At 48.4% G+C, this 16014-nt stretch overlaps 3 protein-coding genes across 3 annotated transcripts; 1 reads left to right on the top strand and 2 right to left on the bottom strand.

The window, feature by feature from the left end:
* Positions 1–2892: 2892 nt before the first annotated feature.
* On the bottom strand, positions 2893–3681 carry EI90DRAFT_3068099 (uncharacterized protein). Its single transcript, XM_039061072.1, has 2 exons — positions 3411–3681; positions 2893–3361 (listed from the first exon to the last, which is right to left on the bottom strand). The coding sequence occupies exons 1-2, from the start codon at positions 3520–3522 to the stop codon at positions 2994–2996; spliced, it is 480 nt and encodes a 159-aa protein (XP_038913335.1). The 5' UTR covers positions 3523–3681; the 3' UTR covers positions 2893–2993.
* A 5989-nt stretch (positions 3682–9670) lies between these two features.
* EI90DRAFT_3225337 (uncharacterized protein) lies at positions 9671–11724 on the bottom strand (the record flags this gene model as incomplete). Its single annotated transcript, XM_039066481.1, has 7 exons — positions 9671–10068; positions 10156–10191; positions 10214–10256; positions 10518–10571; positions 10695–10803; positions 11436–11465; positions 11597–11724. The coding sequence occupies 7 exons, from the start codon at positions 11722–11724 to the stop codon at positions 10004–10006; spliced, it is 465 nt and encodes a 154-aa protein (XP_038913334.1). The 3' UTR covers positions 9671–10003.
* A 1749-nt stretch (positions 11725–13473) lies between these two features.
* Positions 13474–14612, top strand: EI90DRAFT_3291035 (uncharacterized protein; the record flags this gene model as incomplete). Its single annotated transcript, XM_039067254.1, has 6 exons — positions 13474–13662; positions 13723–13825; positions 13876–13919; positions 13955–14079; positions 14108–14307; positions 14483–14612. Exons 1-6 carry the CDS (start codon positions 13596–13598, stop codon positions 14610–14612), a joined length of 669 nt encoding a protein of 222 aa, XP_038913333.1. The 5' UTR covers positions 13474–13595.
* Between the last annotated feature and the right edge of the window lie 1402 nt (positions 14613–16014).

Below are 16014 nucleotides of genomic sequence, written 5' to 3'. Positions count from 1 at the left end.
ATTTCTTGACATCTGACATCTGGCAGCTGGCAACCATCCCACCGGTTCTGACGCTAAGCGTGGGGGGGGCCAGCCAGCTGACGTACTAGCAGCTGTTTCCAACAAAGCGTTTTTTGAGTTTTAGGAAATAGCTAAAGCTTTACAACTATCCATATCTTCTTTTTAAGCAGCTGCAGCGGGCTTTGCTCGAGCGAGGCTCGATCGAGCGCACACGTGGGCGGTGTGCATCACCGTATTACCTTCTGTATTGCACTATTCGCATGCAGTAGAGTCCGCGGAAACTAGTTATCGCAAGGCCTAGAATTACTTAAGGTCTTTCAATGATATTGTTATCTGGTAGGCCTGAGCCGATACCAGCATGACACTTCCATCCATTTGTTGTGGGATTATTATACAAATGGATCAAGAGCAACGGCAGATCCGGAATTCGAAGGCAATTTATCCGTATATATATGTTCCGAGGGTCTTGCGTGAGTGTGTACTGTTGTGGACGCGCCTTTTTTGTTTAGGCGTGTGAGTTCTAGGCTTTAGCTCGGTAGAGCGAAAAAGGATTCATGCGAAAGATTCGTACTACTAGGAGCTAGCTGATGTGGTTGCGATATTCAGTAATATATGAAAATGCCAATGTCGCGATTGATGGTGGATGATAGCGGCGCACGATTGAGGGTACCGGTTTTGCTTCTCGTGAGATCGGGGGTCACTTCAAAAACAATGATTTTTTTTTGGGGGGAGGGAACCAGCCGAGAGCGGTCGTGCGGGCGGGCGGACAGGCGTCCACCTGATCACAAGATCCCCATGTAAAGTTCACGCTCTATCTCGAGTGTGTGCGTGTGCGCGCCCGCAGTGGGCGAAAGAAGTTTGGTATTGAGCGCCGCTGAATCGTATATGCGTGTGTAAGATGAAAAGAAATGGGAAGCTACGGTCGAGTATGAATCTGAGAACTGATGGGGTTCGGTGCGGTGAACATGATGGGATGCTGTTGAGTTCGAACGCGAAGGTAGGTATATGGGAAGAGAGATGGAAGTCTGACTATGTAAGTATGAACAAGTCCCTTTGTGCGCGTGGGGCAGGTGTGCGCGCGTACGTGCGTGCTTGTCTGTATGTGTATGTGTAGACGGTAGGTATAGAGTACGTACATATGTACACCTGCCAACCAGCGCGTGGGTAATGGTGCGATGACGAGTTCAGGGAAGAGAAGCGGTAGTCGGCGCCCGTCATACGCATAGACAAAGGGAGTGTGTGGAAGCGTGGGTGCGCGCATGATAACGGAGTCGCTATGCCAATATACATTTCTGATCGATATCGCTTTTGTTGTACACAGATAATTCATTGTTTCTCCGCGGGAATCTGAGAGACGCCTTGGGGTCGGGGCCAAGGATTTTTCGGTCATGGTCAGGTTGGGTTGCAGGGGTTGGGGACTTGGTCTAGTGATCTTGGGGAAAACGTGTGGATGACAGTGGAATATCCCAGAGCAGTGTTGGATTCTTTAGAGTTCAATTCTGTGGTTATAGGTCCCAGGATTCCGTTTACCTGCACCTGTACAGCCTGGAGTATCAAGATACACGCCACTTCGCTGGCGTCAACCTGACTTGTTTCTGATCGATAGGTGAATACTTCAAGAAGAGAACATAGTGACGTCGTCATTGTTGTTAGCTTCCTCTTCTCGCGAGCACTAAGCGCCGCTGAAAACTACACAAATCAGCTCATACCTCGCCTCCGAAGAACAATGATGTGACCACGTTCTAGAACAGCGATTGCGTTAAATATCCACGCACCTCCGGATCAGAAGCGCATGTGATGACCCTTCACTGTGAAAGGCGAAAATTCATCAGTAACGGAGATGGAGTTAGAATCTGTGTTCAATCTCTCACTTCAGAAAATGCAACCTGAATGCCTGAGTATTCACGCCACTGAGCGCATTCGGTCGTTCGGCATGTGCCGATGAATGAGAAGCGAGCCCGGGAACACCAACATGGTAAGGTTGAACGACTTTCCGAGGCATTTCGCCTCACCCCTTGATTGCGAAATGGTCTCTGGGGCGGAGGTCAAAGGGGCTGTACTGAACGCGAGATGAGCAAGCTAGGAATTCATTAAAAAAAGGGTCAGTGGTCACGCCTGCTGTTATTCAGCAACGGACTCTCGCTCCGTCGGTAACGTATGGTCTAGAACCGCCACGGATGATATGTTCAAGGCAAACAAACACAGATCTAGCCATTCCAATGGAGGAATGGAGGGGATCTCCGGCTTCGCAAGTCTCCGTGCCCGAGGTAAGCCCCTTTGGAGGAACTTGAACTCCAATCCCAATTGACACTTTTTTTAAAGCAACAATAAGAGATCTGGATAAATCTGGCTATCCGAGACGGGATGGACGGATTTGGTTCGATCGAGGGAGAGATCCCCTTATCACAGAGTAATTGAGCGAGCCCTTTCAGGGGCTCGGGATAAAACGTAATATGTACGACCGAAAGGTTAGGGGTCTAGCCAGCCACTCAGATTGAGTTAAGTTCGTATAATGAAAATATAGGGCTAGTGGAGTTCTTCATCAGTCCAGCGTTATGGAAAGAAGACGGGGGTATGTGTGATAGCCTGAGGTTACATATTTGTACATGTTGAACTCGCGAGCGGCCTTAGGCAGCCGTAGTGCCGCTGGTAAGGACAGCAAGAAGCGTATTGTTTCGGACCAGTCAATGGGTATGCTCCATCCAGAATCACATGCCTGGGGTTGTTCAGCAGCTGTCGGTCCGTTGAGGGCACTGTCCACATTCTATTCCCCAGAAATTTTGTTGCTTTCTGTGGTAACGATGAATGAATAGGCCCGCAGTAAATAATCGCTGAATGCAATAGCCGTTTTTATTAAGGGGGCCAAAGGACTTGCATGGGAAAATCAAAGTGGACAACCAGAGTCCCCATTGTTGTTGGCTCTAGGGTCAGTGGTCAATTACCGAGAGAAGGCAAGTTTTCTCTTTTGGTTAGCGTCTTTGCGAAACCACAGGTCATCTCTGGGTAGTGCTCGTGTGCAAAATACGCATTGTTCGAAAGGCGTTTTGGTTTTTGGCATGACAGCAGCCCCCGATTCTTGTTCCCGCGTGTCTTAACACCAGCACCGGCCTCTGGCCAGTGATGAATATCACAGGACAATTAACGAGCCACAACTGAAGGCCAAGAAGCTCGCAACGCCTGGGCCGGCACATGAGAAGCACGTATACCCATGAGGGGTGTGCGCAACTTGGTCTCACAACGGGGTTGCATTTCAAAAGGTCATTTGAATGGGAAAACGGCAATTCCCCGCCACATGTCAACAAGAAAAGGATCACTTGCATCGGCGCATTCGGCCGAAGACATGCAGTCGTTCGCATCGCTGGTTCGTGTTACTGTAACTTGTACTTTCGCTTGTTGAACATGTGTTCAAGGTGGAGTTCGGCTCCGCTGCGCTGGGAGTCCGCCCTCTGGACTCTTTCCGCATCTAGAACGAACGCACAACATGAAAAAAATTTCAGGGTCGTGCGAGTCCTCACTTCTCATTATGGTTAAGATGGAATTGCGCTGGGACCATCAATGCCTGTCTCGAATGGTAAGGCGTGGGGTTTGTGTATTACTATAGAGGCTGGTCACCTGCCTAGGGTTTGTTGCGCTATCTTTACTCAGCTCTCGATGATTCGCCTAATGGTCACACTACCAGACGAGTCTGCGTATTATGTTGATTCCCTTGCTGTTTCGCACCACCGGGCCCACTTTAACCTCAGCACTCGTGCAGGCACGTGTGGATTGCAATGCATCGGGGGGAGCACGCAGTTTTGGTATTGCGTTCTAGGCACAAAACATGCGCTACGGTCTGCATTGACGTTCGACAGGACTGCAGGGTCACACCTATTTGAATGACATATCCCGAACTCCCAGCTGGGCGTAATTCCACGCAGCACTCTTCCATACAAAAGGTCCTTAAATACGCAGCCTGTGTTGTTCCTGCACATGGTTTGACATACAAAATGGCCTAGAATAAGCCAATGCCAGCTGGCGTTTACGCGAAACTGTGTAGACCTAATTTGGCAGGCCATGAGCCCTCATGAAGTTCGCCCACTCGGCTTCCTTGCAGATCCGGGGAAGCGCCCGTGCACTCATTCTGGCAGAGACTGGGCCTTTCTTCCACTTTTGGTTGTCTAGGAATTCGCTATCTTCGCACCTCACGGGATACAATCAACTTCGCAATATGATTAGCCACATTTGTTTTGCGATCCCCTGATAGTTAATATTGTTAATCTAATCTTTCATGGAGCGGCCTCAATCCCGATTACGTGAACACGAGGGTTCTATGGGATGATGGGATGGGTGAGCTCGGATGTCCCCCTTTCTTGGTTTCACCAGCATTAATCCTCTATATGGCTTTTTTGCTCGTGCACCGAGGACTCAGGTAAGCAATAGAACGGAGGATCGAATCAACTAAGCGACGACAATGATAGATCTGTGCGCAATGTTCACGCCCAAGTTTGCTCTTCTTAGATATCTAAGCAGTGAAATGCTTGTTATTTAGTATCTCGAAAATTGACCTGCCACGTAGTCTTCAACTTGATGGATGAAGGCCTGACACTGGATTATCATTCTTCAACCAAGCAGAAAGGACGCGAAGGCAGGCAGTTCGCGCGTCTCGTGATGGGCTGAGAGCTTCGTACGCCATGAGTACGACTCTGAACCTCGCTTCGACTGATCAGGTATCGGCGGGGCACGGGGCGCACCAGCAGTAACTCATCGGACCCGGATAAGTTTAATGCGGGAATTTTGCTGCATGCGCGCCTCTGCTGTCTGTGCGGCGGAGCAGCAGACCGTACCCATTCATCTATCGAACCCTTTACCCATATTTTAATTCAAACAGGTCAGTTGCCTGCGCCTTCTCAACGCCCCCACCACTGTTCGGCTACAGCCGAATGATTCGCCGCCACACTATCCTTTCCCCTAGTTCTCCACATGAGATGCACTAGTCTCTTTTAAGATACAGAGATGTTCCAGATATTCCCATACTCATGCGTCAATCGGCCCCAGATATTTACCTCACTTACAGTCTCGTTCACATAGAAGTCAGCTGTGACTTGTTCGAATCTTCTGCGAGCGCAGACTCCCCTCCGGGCTACTTTAGATCGGTATCTAACTCAGGTCCCTTTGTTGCGATGACCGTCAGAATCTCGTGATTCTGATTTGGTGCTCTATTAAAGGAAGCCAAACCCAAATTCAGTGCCGCATCGGAAGTGCAGAGTTTCTAGTGCCAGTATGTGTATACGCTAATTCTCTGATCTACATAAAAATGCTGAAGATAACGCAAAATCAGTCAGACACCGTGCATTTCCCAATTGGGATATTTGATGAGGGGCCCCATGACCCTCCCCTATCTTTGCTATCAGACAGGGTATATCTAATCAGCCTGGTTCGCAGCACTGCCAGTGATCGCTAGCTCTTGTTGACTTGCGAAATGAAAAGTCTCGCAGCCACATGGTTTGAGCAATATCTTCGCAACGATTTTTTGGCTTGATTGGTCACATCTGTTGGTTGCTCCACTTGGCTGGTCACATCACATTGAAGACGATAATGAACCCGTCAATCATTTCCGCTGAGCTGAATCCACTGCTTCGACATCCGGACAGTTCTGCCTCTCTATCTTCGATTAACTTTATGGCAGAACCCATCATGCTCACAACTTGATTTTGCCATGAACGGCTAGACCGCCGGCGATGATACCGCAGAACTGACTCTGCCATCAGCTAGTAGCACTCCCGCTTAAGCTTCTGATACTGGAGTTATGTCACCCAGCCGCTTCGTGCGGAATCTTCCGAATCCTGCTGGTGGTCGGCGCACTAGTAACCTCGCATGGTCCATCGAATGTGGAACCCACCCGATCAGCAACGGATGATTCCGCAGCAGCCGCACACGCATTGGGTTCGTGCGCTATCTTGGGCGATCCAATTAGCTCCTTCATTCAATCCATTCACCCTTTCTGATCAGCTGCTCATGAATGGGTACTAACTCGTGGTGACACCACTATTAGGGCGCGTTGACAGGCCATTGGAAGATAGATTCCAATGCGGCTAGCGTGGACACTCCGGCTTTCTACGCATGCGAAGCATCTGCTTTTATGGGTTACCGACTTTTAATACTCCCGACTTCTCTCTGGGTTTCGGTGTTTCAGCGTGTCCAAGTGCGCCGCGGACGATTTCGTTTTCCCTATGCGGCATGAAGCCGCCATGTCCAACGGTAAGAAAAGTATGTTGTGGCCTTAGGTGCTCAAGGAAGACATGCAAGACAGGCATGTCCTCGGTATTTTGTCTCTTTCCGCAACGCGACCAACAGGAGACGGGGCCGCTGGCTTATCTCCAGCATTTTTTTTTGCTTCTGTTGATCCCTTCGAGCCCAACTGGGACAGTTTCTGTTCCAGTTTGGCTCCGGTTAGTTCCCCTTGAACGAACAACTTCGGGGCTAGGGGTTAAGTTTTCAGCGACAAAGTCTTCAGAGATATATAGTCATTGCCTTGCTCCTTATGTGGATAGAATCTGTATTCCACTTTTGCCACTTGAGGAAGGCGTTTAGCTCATGTTGTGTTATGAGATCCTGGAACCTGACCAGCGGCGGGAAAGGGCTTTCGCTGATGCCATTCTAGTGTCTGCAGCATCAAACAACCCTCCTGGACTTTCCGTACTATTTTCTTGTTGACAATAGACTTGCTACTTAAGGGGGCTCATTCTAACCTTTCCTTGAATTACAAGGCTTCAGACCGAGGGAATGATGGTGCCGCTTGATCAAGAACAATGCTTTGCAACTCCGTATTTTATCGCGGAGTGGTGGTGTTTACAATCTTGAGATTTCCCTATTTACGGATGGAAGATGTTGGACTACCGCCCACCTGCGGCAACCACCAGGCAACCTTGCGAGAGTGAGAGGAAACTAGATGGCATTGGGGAAATATCCTCGGGAATTCTCGGAAGAACTGCTCATTTGGAACCCGCCTTGGCCCGCTAATGCCAACCACACCCGTCTGTCGCCATCACCAAAGTAAGCCGCATCGCGCTGTGTGCGCATGTCCATGGCTGAATATTCCATGTAGCTACAACCATCAATGTGTGAGAGTCGAACTATCATCAACTTCTGCCTTCACGGACCAGCTCAATCAAGGCTGATCCGGTGGCTACTTGATCAAATGAGCGCACGCCCATTCTTTATCAGAAGGCGAACTGGCACTCGAACTCGGGTCCGGATTTCCGATGGCGGATTCGAAAGTCACGACCTCCTCCTTGACTCAATCCAGCGGATCGGATGAGCGTTAGCTAGCCGGCCACCTGATCGATTCGGGGACCTACTTCCTTCGTTCCGATCCCCTTGGGGACTTTTTTTTGGGGGTGGCAACTTCTCCGAAGCTTCCCTTGACCTACTAGCGTCGCACGATGTCAAGCTTCCCACGATGCAAGATGCCAGACTTAATATTGGATATTGGAACGTTCGCGCGATAGAAGCTTTCTTGTCCCTGACTTGGGGGGGGGAGGGACCATATTTGTGCAACCTCACATATGTGGATCAAAGTATTGAGTTGGAACGCAACAACCCGATTCGTACCGAGGGGAAAGGACCGATCGACAGGACAGTGTCGATTCCTCCCCGCAAGATTCGATGTGGAAGTGTTCTATCTTTTCATGCATTGTAAGAAACGATCTCACAGATCTTTCTCTACATAATTGTTGCATGTTGCCTGGCATGGCTCGTGGCGCCGTGTGACTCTCACATTAGAGTTCATTGTCATGAAGAGCGAAGAGCGAGACCGCTGGGGGTTCCGTCAGCTTCGAACGTGGGACCCCAGCAATGGCAATGGCAACGGCAAGCTCGTTTTCATTCACAACTTTGTTGCCTCATTTAGGTCAACTAACGACCGGAATTAATTTGATAACACAAAAACCATCAAAAGCGACGCACGCACATCTTACCTCCACTTGCCAAGTTCAAAATCTCCCCTCCCCCCTTCCCAATTCATGAAATTGCGTGGATCAACTTCGGGTCGGATTGGGTATCTATGCATGCCATTGATTCATTATTTCCGTCTTGTCGTCAAGCTCACTCTCCAAGTTGGTCATGAATTTACTAACTGACGCAATACATAGTGTCGCGAACGTGCTTGACCTTTTTTTTTTTCATTCTTTCATTCATCACTGGTACCGATGGGGCCCCACGTTCTTTACATGCAGTTATTCTGTTCTGCTACTACTACCTCCGGCCCCAAAAAGTTGCAGACGACAAATGATGGTACCTAGCTCGAGACTTAGATGCCGAGGACCGGCTTTCTGTTTGATTCTACTCGCTCAAATTCCCAGGGGAAGTTGCGAAGGCGCATTAAAATAACACCGGATCTCAAGGAGCACGCAACCTGTTTGGGTCCAATCTATGTTACTGTGTAGGACGCGTCGTTCGAGAATCCTATTTTGATTCTTTCTCGCCCCCACGTACCCCCATGTACTATTTGGATCGGATTTCGATTCAACTTGTCCCTCCCCACAGATACGGTACTCGCTATGCTCACACACCGTTCCTTGACTTCCCTGACCGAACTTCTTTTTTTGGCTCGCAAAAACGTTTGTGAAAAAAACTTGGTCCGCGTGTCTCGCGCATGCATTGGATAGGTTCAGCACTCGTCGTGGGTTCTCGTCGTGGGTTCTTTTATGTTTCGGGTCTTGACCTCAGCTGCGAGGACTCCGAGGGGTAGCCCCTTCTATTGGATTAGCACAGTGGTGGGATGACCAGATAGGATATCCGATAGCAATTCGGAACGTACTTAGTCCGGTGTGAGGTTGACGATAGAAATACCAGAACAACATGGGTGCATGCTAGTACAGTGCCAGAAGCAGCCTTGCATTCGGTGCATTGTGGACTAATATGCTCAAATCCTGGCAGAAGACTGCCTTTTGCGTTTTTTTTTTTTTTTTTTTTCCTTTCCGCTCTCTCTCTGGCACATGCATGGCATGTTTATTCTTTCGACGCCGAGGTCGCATGCACTAGTAACATGCGTAAGATTCTGTGCATGCATTCGTATATTACGAAGTCCATAGAGGCTGGATGGAGTCGATCGTGGCTGGTGCAACCCCCGCTCGCTTCCGAGACGTACACTGACGTTACTCGAAACACGTCCGATCCAATTATTCCCTACCCTTGCTATTGGTCGTAACTGGGGGGGCTGTTCAACACAAGTACCTAATGGTGATTGTGGAAACGATTTCTGATCCAATTATTGATCAATGTGTAACCAATCATATCAGTAGTACAGTACTAAGACTACTATAGATGTGACGGGGGGGGGGGGCCATCCGTCCCACAGCCGTACTGGGCCTCCTATCGGGGTATAGTATACATGATGTTGATTGCTGAACTTCAATGTATGCATGTGCCCACGCCGCAGTAACGGAACGACTACTCGAGAATGGTAACGTTCTCGAAATGGAATAATGGAATGTGCAATTTGAGTGGTTCAGTAGAAGCGAAGCGAGCAAGCCTTGCTTGCTTTTGACCAAGTTGGACGAGGGAAAAGATCGACGGGTTCCGCCACGATTGATCTGCATGCATGCAGTACTTAATAGTCCCTTTGGTCTAGACGTTAGTACGAGGGAATAAGATCGAATGTAAGGGTCTAGTACAGAATCGATTGTCAGGCCGGGACCGGGATATAGTCGATAGATATAGATATGACCGAGGGAGGGGGGGGGCGAGAGGGGGCAAGATCAAATTGATATGATTATGGACTTGTTTACTTGTAAAGTGTTGCATGATCTTGCCTGGGAAGGGATCGAATTTTTATTCCTTCCATAGAGACATCGATGCTAGCTGGGTTAGCCATGCAAAGTGGTATAATGGTCAAACCTCGCAGTCGATCGAGTATGAGCTCAGGATCGGTACGTGCGTATAAAAGCATCTTTGTGCGTGGATTTACTTTGTGCAAGTGATATTGCCATGATGATCATCTTAGCGTTCACTCACAAAGGTCTCATTAGAAGTCGAAGTTGAGGAAGCTAGTGAAGGGAAGGTTCGGGTTCCTGACATCCGGAGCCATACCTAGTGTACTATAACCTGCCAGTGACTTTTATGGGTAGCATAATAGAGAAAGATATCGATTGCGATCGGTCGAGCACACGTACGTACGTCGTTCGTTCGGGTCGGATCCGCGCGGTTGTGCATCTGCATCGATTCAAGTACGTACGTGTGCTTGAGAGTTTTAATGATCGCTGGTTGGGGACTTTGTACTACATAGTACATACCAAAGTGCAACCTTTGACGAATTGAATTCACGATCCCATCCCCCTCGCGCTCATGCATAGCATGCAGTATGCATGGTAGGTGTGTGGTGTGTGTGTGTGTGTGTGTGTGTGATGGATATAGGTGCACGGCCGTCCCAACAGCAATTAGTATGTTAGGAACACCCCGTGATAATTCCGCAGCGATTGGAGCATATCGGATCCGGGTGGGCATGACAAGGCGATCAGCTAACAATCATTTGAACATACCTTTTTACTTGTCCGTTCGCTCCACATCCGACTCGTCCGGCGGAGGGAGGAGGGCTACAATGAACACATGCATTGAACATCCATTCATTTGAGTGTGTAACCAAAAAAAAATTGCGATCCCGGATCCCGATCCCGGCTCAAAGTTTCGCGGTTCAAATGGTCTTCGTTATTGCTTACGGTCCAGCTAGCTCCCTCGATCTGCCCAGGCTCCGTCCCCCTCACCCCACGCCAAATCTGAAAAACATTTCCCTTATCCTTACGCCGGCTCGTCACCACAATCCCCAGCCTGAGAGCGTGGCATGTATACATATGAATACATTGTGGACACGCCATTTGGAAGAATTGGAAGAATAGGAAGAGGTTGAAAATGGAGAGGCGGTGAATGAAAAAAGAAGCTCCAAATGAAAAATTGAAAGCGTTTCTTTTTCCTTTGTTACCTATCGCGGGTTTACCCCCCCCCCCCCTTCCCGGTAGCTCAGTTGAGCTTCGGTTTGATCTGTACGTCGGGATCGAGAATGGGGACCCTGATCGATTTTCAAAGGTTCAAATAGAATGTTCTCTCCAAACGTTCCCTTTCCCTGGGTGTTTTGTCCGTGAGTAAAAAAAAGGAACGAAACGATGGGTTCAAGTTTTGGCCCATAGTTAGTTGGGCACCAAGCACTGCAGCAGTTCCGTCGCTGCGGTGTGACATGAGAGGGAGCCCCCCGAAAGGAAAGGGATAATTGTCAATTGAGGGGGGGGGGAGTAGTTGGGGATGTTTCTTGTTCATCCGTCGAATCAGTTCAGCTTGCATGTGCATCATGAGTATGACGTCTAAAGCCGAAAAGAATGTGGCTAAGGCTTTTGCGACTTGGGGGGGAGGAAAGAAAAGGGCCGACCGAAAGAACTTCACGTGAAAAATAAAACAAACAAACAAACCAAAGAGGACCTTGACGATAGGCGAATGATCTGCAAACGGGGGAAATTACATAATTTAACGGTAAAACTTTACAGTAAAATAAACAGGGCTGCGAACTTGTTGTTGTTGTTGTCTTTTCACCATGTGTGTGCATGCGTGTGTCCTGCACGCGCGCCCTCACTTGGCACTTCTGAATTGATCGTGCATGTGCAACGAGCTGCATTGACGCGCCACGATATTGCTCTCTCTCTCGGGTTGTGTGGGAGTACCCGGTTTACCGTCTTTACTTATGACGTTGTTGGGACGCATGGTTGTACGAGATCCCCTCCTTTCCGGGTTCATCTCCCAATCCCCCCTTTTTTTATTCCTCAGCAAGCTTCTCTTCCCCCCCCCCCCCCCTCCATCTATCACTTCCAAATCTATACATACATATTGATGTGTGCATAGGCGTATATGCGTATAAAAGACTAAAACAAACCCGCTTCAAGAGATATCGTATATATATATATATATTCTCGATGGTAATGCAGCGCTGCACATTCCATCATCGGTAAATCTGTAACACGCGCAGGGGTTGGCAACTAGGTAGCTAGTTATTGTTACTTGCACGTCACCGCCACACCCCCAGCCCAGCCCAGCCCAGCCCAGTGTCCAACTTTTTTGGTCGAAAAACGGACCAATAATAATGACTTGGCTGTAATCGGGTCTATCAATCGCAATAACTATAGCTTCATTATCTGCGCCCTCTGCGAGGGGTTCTTACAACTTAATAGTAATGACAATAAAACAATAAGGGCTTTTTTTTTTCCTGGAGGGGATCTACACAGCTAGATTAGACACTAAAGTTACGTCTCCTTCCAAGAGTTTTTGTTTTTTTTTGGATGTATTATTTTCATTATATCGTCAAGTAATTGTATGGTTGGAGGTCCGAGGTTAGGGCGTGTGCTTAGTTGGCTTCGATCACGGAGGACGAAAGCTTTTAGAGGTACGTACATGCTGGAGGTTTCTTTTTTTTTTTGGTTGGGATTTGTAACGCATGCATTATGCCACGGGTAGGGTTTGGTGTATTTTCGAATATTGGTGGTTGATGTCATCGTAACGAATTTGGGGGGTGTGGGGAACGTGTGTTGTCGATCTGTTGGAGCCGATGGAGGAAAGCCATTGTTAGTTGGTTGCCCGATAATGCCAATAGTGACAACACGAGGCAAACACTATGTCATTCATTCTTTTTTTTTTCCACCCAAGGCAGTTGAGGGGGGGGGGGGGGGCACACGCGCAGTTTTGGTGCCTAGCATGCGCACACATACACACACGCGTGGGGCTAGTTGCTAGAAAAGGAAGAAAAAGCCAAGAATATATATATATAAGGACAAGCCCTGACAGGATCATTACCATCTCCTCAATTGAATGACGCGGCGCGGTGACCGAGCTTGAGCGCAATAAGTTTTACACTATTTGGTCCTTGTGCTAATGTAACAGCAAAAAGTTATCCTTCATTCATAACCCGTAACTCGGTAAAATTCTAAATCGTTCTCATAGTATCCAACTGGCGTTACCGTGGTTACACCATATTACGGAACCCAATTCGAAGCTGAAGCTGGCTGCTTTGCATCGAAAAGCGGACCATCAGAATGGCATGTGAAGAATAATAATCGTCAGGATACGCAGATCCGGGCTTGTACCCTCTCTTCGGATCCGATGACGCCAGTTCTGCCGATATGATTACATAGTCATTCCCGAAGCCAGTGCATGCCGATTCGATAAGACATGTACGTTACCCTGGCTGAGCTCGAGCCCTGATGGTAAGGGAGCCCCCCGCCCGGCTCCTCAGCGGCGGATAAGCGATAAATATTGCATATACAAGCGGCGGTTCACGTATAGTACTTGGTGGTCATTCCTACTCCATTCGGAGACAAAAGAGTCCCCGACTGATTCGGACTTTGCATGCGATGACGTTGGTATCCCTGTATGGCAGTTGTTGGCACAGGCGGTCCAAGTGCACAAAAGAAAGTTGGCGCGGGAGACCAAGCAAACTACCTAATAATAATAATAATCCTTGACCTGTGATCAGTACTCCGATCCGGACCCCATACACAGCCAGAAAGCTTGTGTGGGGCGGCAAATCCGGAATATATATGTGATAATGTTCATATACGAGTCCACAAGTGGGAAAGCATGCAATGCAGAAGAAAACTCTTTTTGTTCCCCGTTTCAGGAAGAAGTTCGACAACGCGCGCAAAGGAAAAAGTTCTCGTTATATATACAGTATTCAAATGGTGATGATGATGATGCTGATGATATTATCAGCATTTATACTAGTACAACTGCATGTAGCAGTCGTACAAATAGTAATCCAAGCACCATCGCTTATGGGCTCGACTTGTACTTATCGGTACTTGCGCGTATGTATGTATGTATGTATATATGTATACTAAGTCGGGGTTTTTTTTTTTGTCACAGAACACTTGTAAAGTTGAAGCCGCGGGTGCGCGCGCGGGACTATAGTACGTACGTTAACGCACACACGCGCAATGATCAGTGATTGGGGATTCTGGATTCAATGAAATTATTGCCAGATGCGCCCTCCCCCCCGCCGCGAAATCGTTCGGAACTATCAAGGCCCTCAGTGCATTCCTTGTTTATTATCATTCAATACAGAAGGCTGTACGTGTCGGAAACTCAGCATGTGCAGGTGCGCAATATAATGCTCCGAAGCCAGTGTCGTGGTGTTGCGCCACTGCATTCCAAGTGTGAGAACGCGCAACAGCAACAAGCTCGACATCCTGATACGGCAGCTGGCGTGCATAATGCGTTTGCGTATGCGAGCGTCGAGACGGTCAAATACATTTGGTTCCAATGGGGATTGTATTGTACTGTCCGCCAGCTGCTACGGTACATTACACAGGCCTACTAGTACCCACGCAGCATTGAATTGAATTCACTAATAGCCGATGAAAGCTATTGTACCGTTTATGGCTCGTTGGACATAGTCGGAAGCCATGGTTCACCCTGAGTGCCACGGCACGTCAGACGTGTCACTATACTATTCCGAATCCTGTCCTACTAGTATATACGACCTGACCCGGGACGTTGGGTCATCGGTGAAGTCCGTTGCAACCACCAAGTATACAGTAATAGCACTCAGAGGACTAGATCTTGGAACTTTTTTTTTTCTAGAGGGTGTTCGCGCGAAATGAGGGGGGTTTTCGTACGATCGAGTACATATACTTACATAATCTACATTTATATCTATGGCCCCATCCTCTGTCATATCCAGAATTAACATTAACACCTGGGCACGAGGGGTCCCCAATTTTTATTTATTTATTTTGCATTCATTCAACAAGGAGTTGAAGATCATCGAAATAAGCAACACCGTTCAAGAGTGCAACTCTGGCATTTCCCTTCTGGCTACCAAGACGTAACCCCCTCTACATAACTAACTGGCCAGGGTGCATCGAAGACTGTGCTTTACGAGTTTTTCAGTGTCAACGTCACATCCGGCCCGGACTCGCTGATCCTGGCAAGTTGGATCGGCTAGTTTCTTGCGCAATGCAGGAAATGACGAGTATGGATCACTCTTCTTACTCAGGAAGAGGAAGAATGGCTTGGATTCCAACGTTGAAGCAGTCCGAACGCCGCAACCCTGATAGGTGTTGCGAAATCTTGAGTATGTAAGGTAGTGTATATATATAGCAATAGCGACTGGGGGGAGTCTGATACAGACAGAGGTAGCCTTGGTGCTGGAGTTTCGGGGAAGAACACCCGAGCGTCTACGCAGAACCCCTTCTTGGGTGGAAAGGAACCACCGGCCATGGCACGAGGCCACCCTCTCCCCCCCAGAAGAAAAAAAAAAGAGAAAACCCTTCGATCGTGGCAGGGACTGGCCCCCCCACGTGTGTGTGTGTGGTGTGTGTGTACGCCTGTTACCAAAGATAATATGCATATTGAGAACGCAAAATAGTAGTACTGCTGCCGTAAGCAAATACCCTTCTGCGTTGTTGTGATGATGATGATGATCGTTGTCGAGCTTTTGTCCGCGCGTGCTGAGTGAGAGATCGATATACATATATATACATGCACGTGCGGGTGGGTTGAACAGACTGCCTAGATGCACTAGTAAGACCCTGTAAGGCCGGCGGGCCCAGGCCAGGGAGCCTGGTCATGCATGTCATTACTACCGTGTACAGTTATTACCTGCATATATATACGCAACGCATGCATGCAGGGTTCAAGACGAGCATGATAGTGCGCGCGTGCTGACACTGGCATGCATTGCACGCGTACGTTGGGTGGTACACCGGTCCAAGGTGTCAACGCCGCAAGCGCGTCATCAAGATCAAGTCAGTTAAACGAGTTAAAGGGCCCTCGAAATGTTTCGGCCCAGCCAGTACTAGTAATTCCAGTCGATGAACTTGAACGGTTCAGAAGTTGTGTTCAGGAAATATATGTCCGAAATGCCAGATCTGTCAGAATGGGTTCAGTTAGCTTATAGCCACCTATCATGGCCAGCTTATCGATCTATAGCTTAGTAGTGCAATTCACCCCAAGCAATCAGCGACCCCTCGATGATAGATAAATATGTAAACGTAAAAAAAA

This window comes from Cantharellus anzutake (assembly GCF_015039405.1).
Source record: "Cantharellus anzutake strain C23 chromosome Unknown EI90scaffold_42, whole genome shotgun sequence".
Classification (NCBI taxonomy): domain Eukaryota; kingdom Fungi; phylum Basidiomycota; class Agaricomycetes; order Cantharellales; family Hydnaceae; genus Cantharellus; species Cantharellus anzutake.
This window is presented reverse-complemented; position numbering and strand designations above follow the sequence as displayed.

Bases quoted from the DNA above. Each gene is read 5' to 3' on its own strand.
- EI90DRAFT_3068099 (XM_039061072.1), bottom strand. From the start codon at position 3,522: ATGAGAAGTGAGGACTCGCACGACCCTGAAATTTTTTTCATGTTGTGC. The intron at 3,362-3,410 runs CTTGAACACATG...AGTAACACGAAC, and splicing joins GCAGCGGAGCCGAACTCCAC to CAGCGATGCGAACGACTGCA.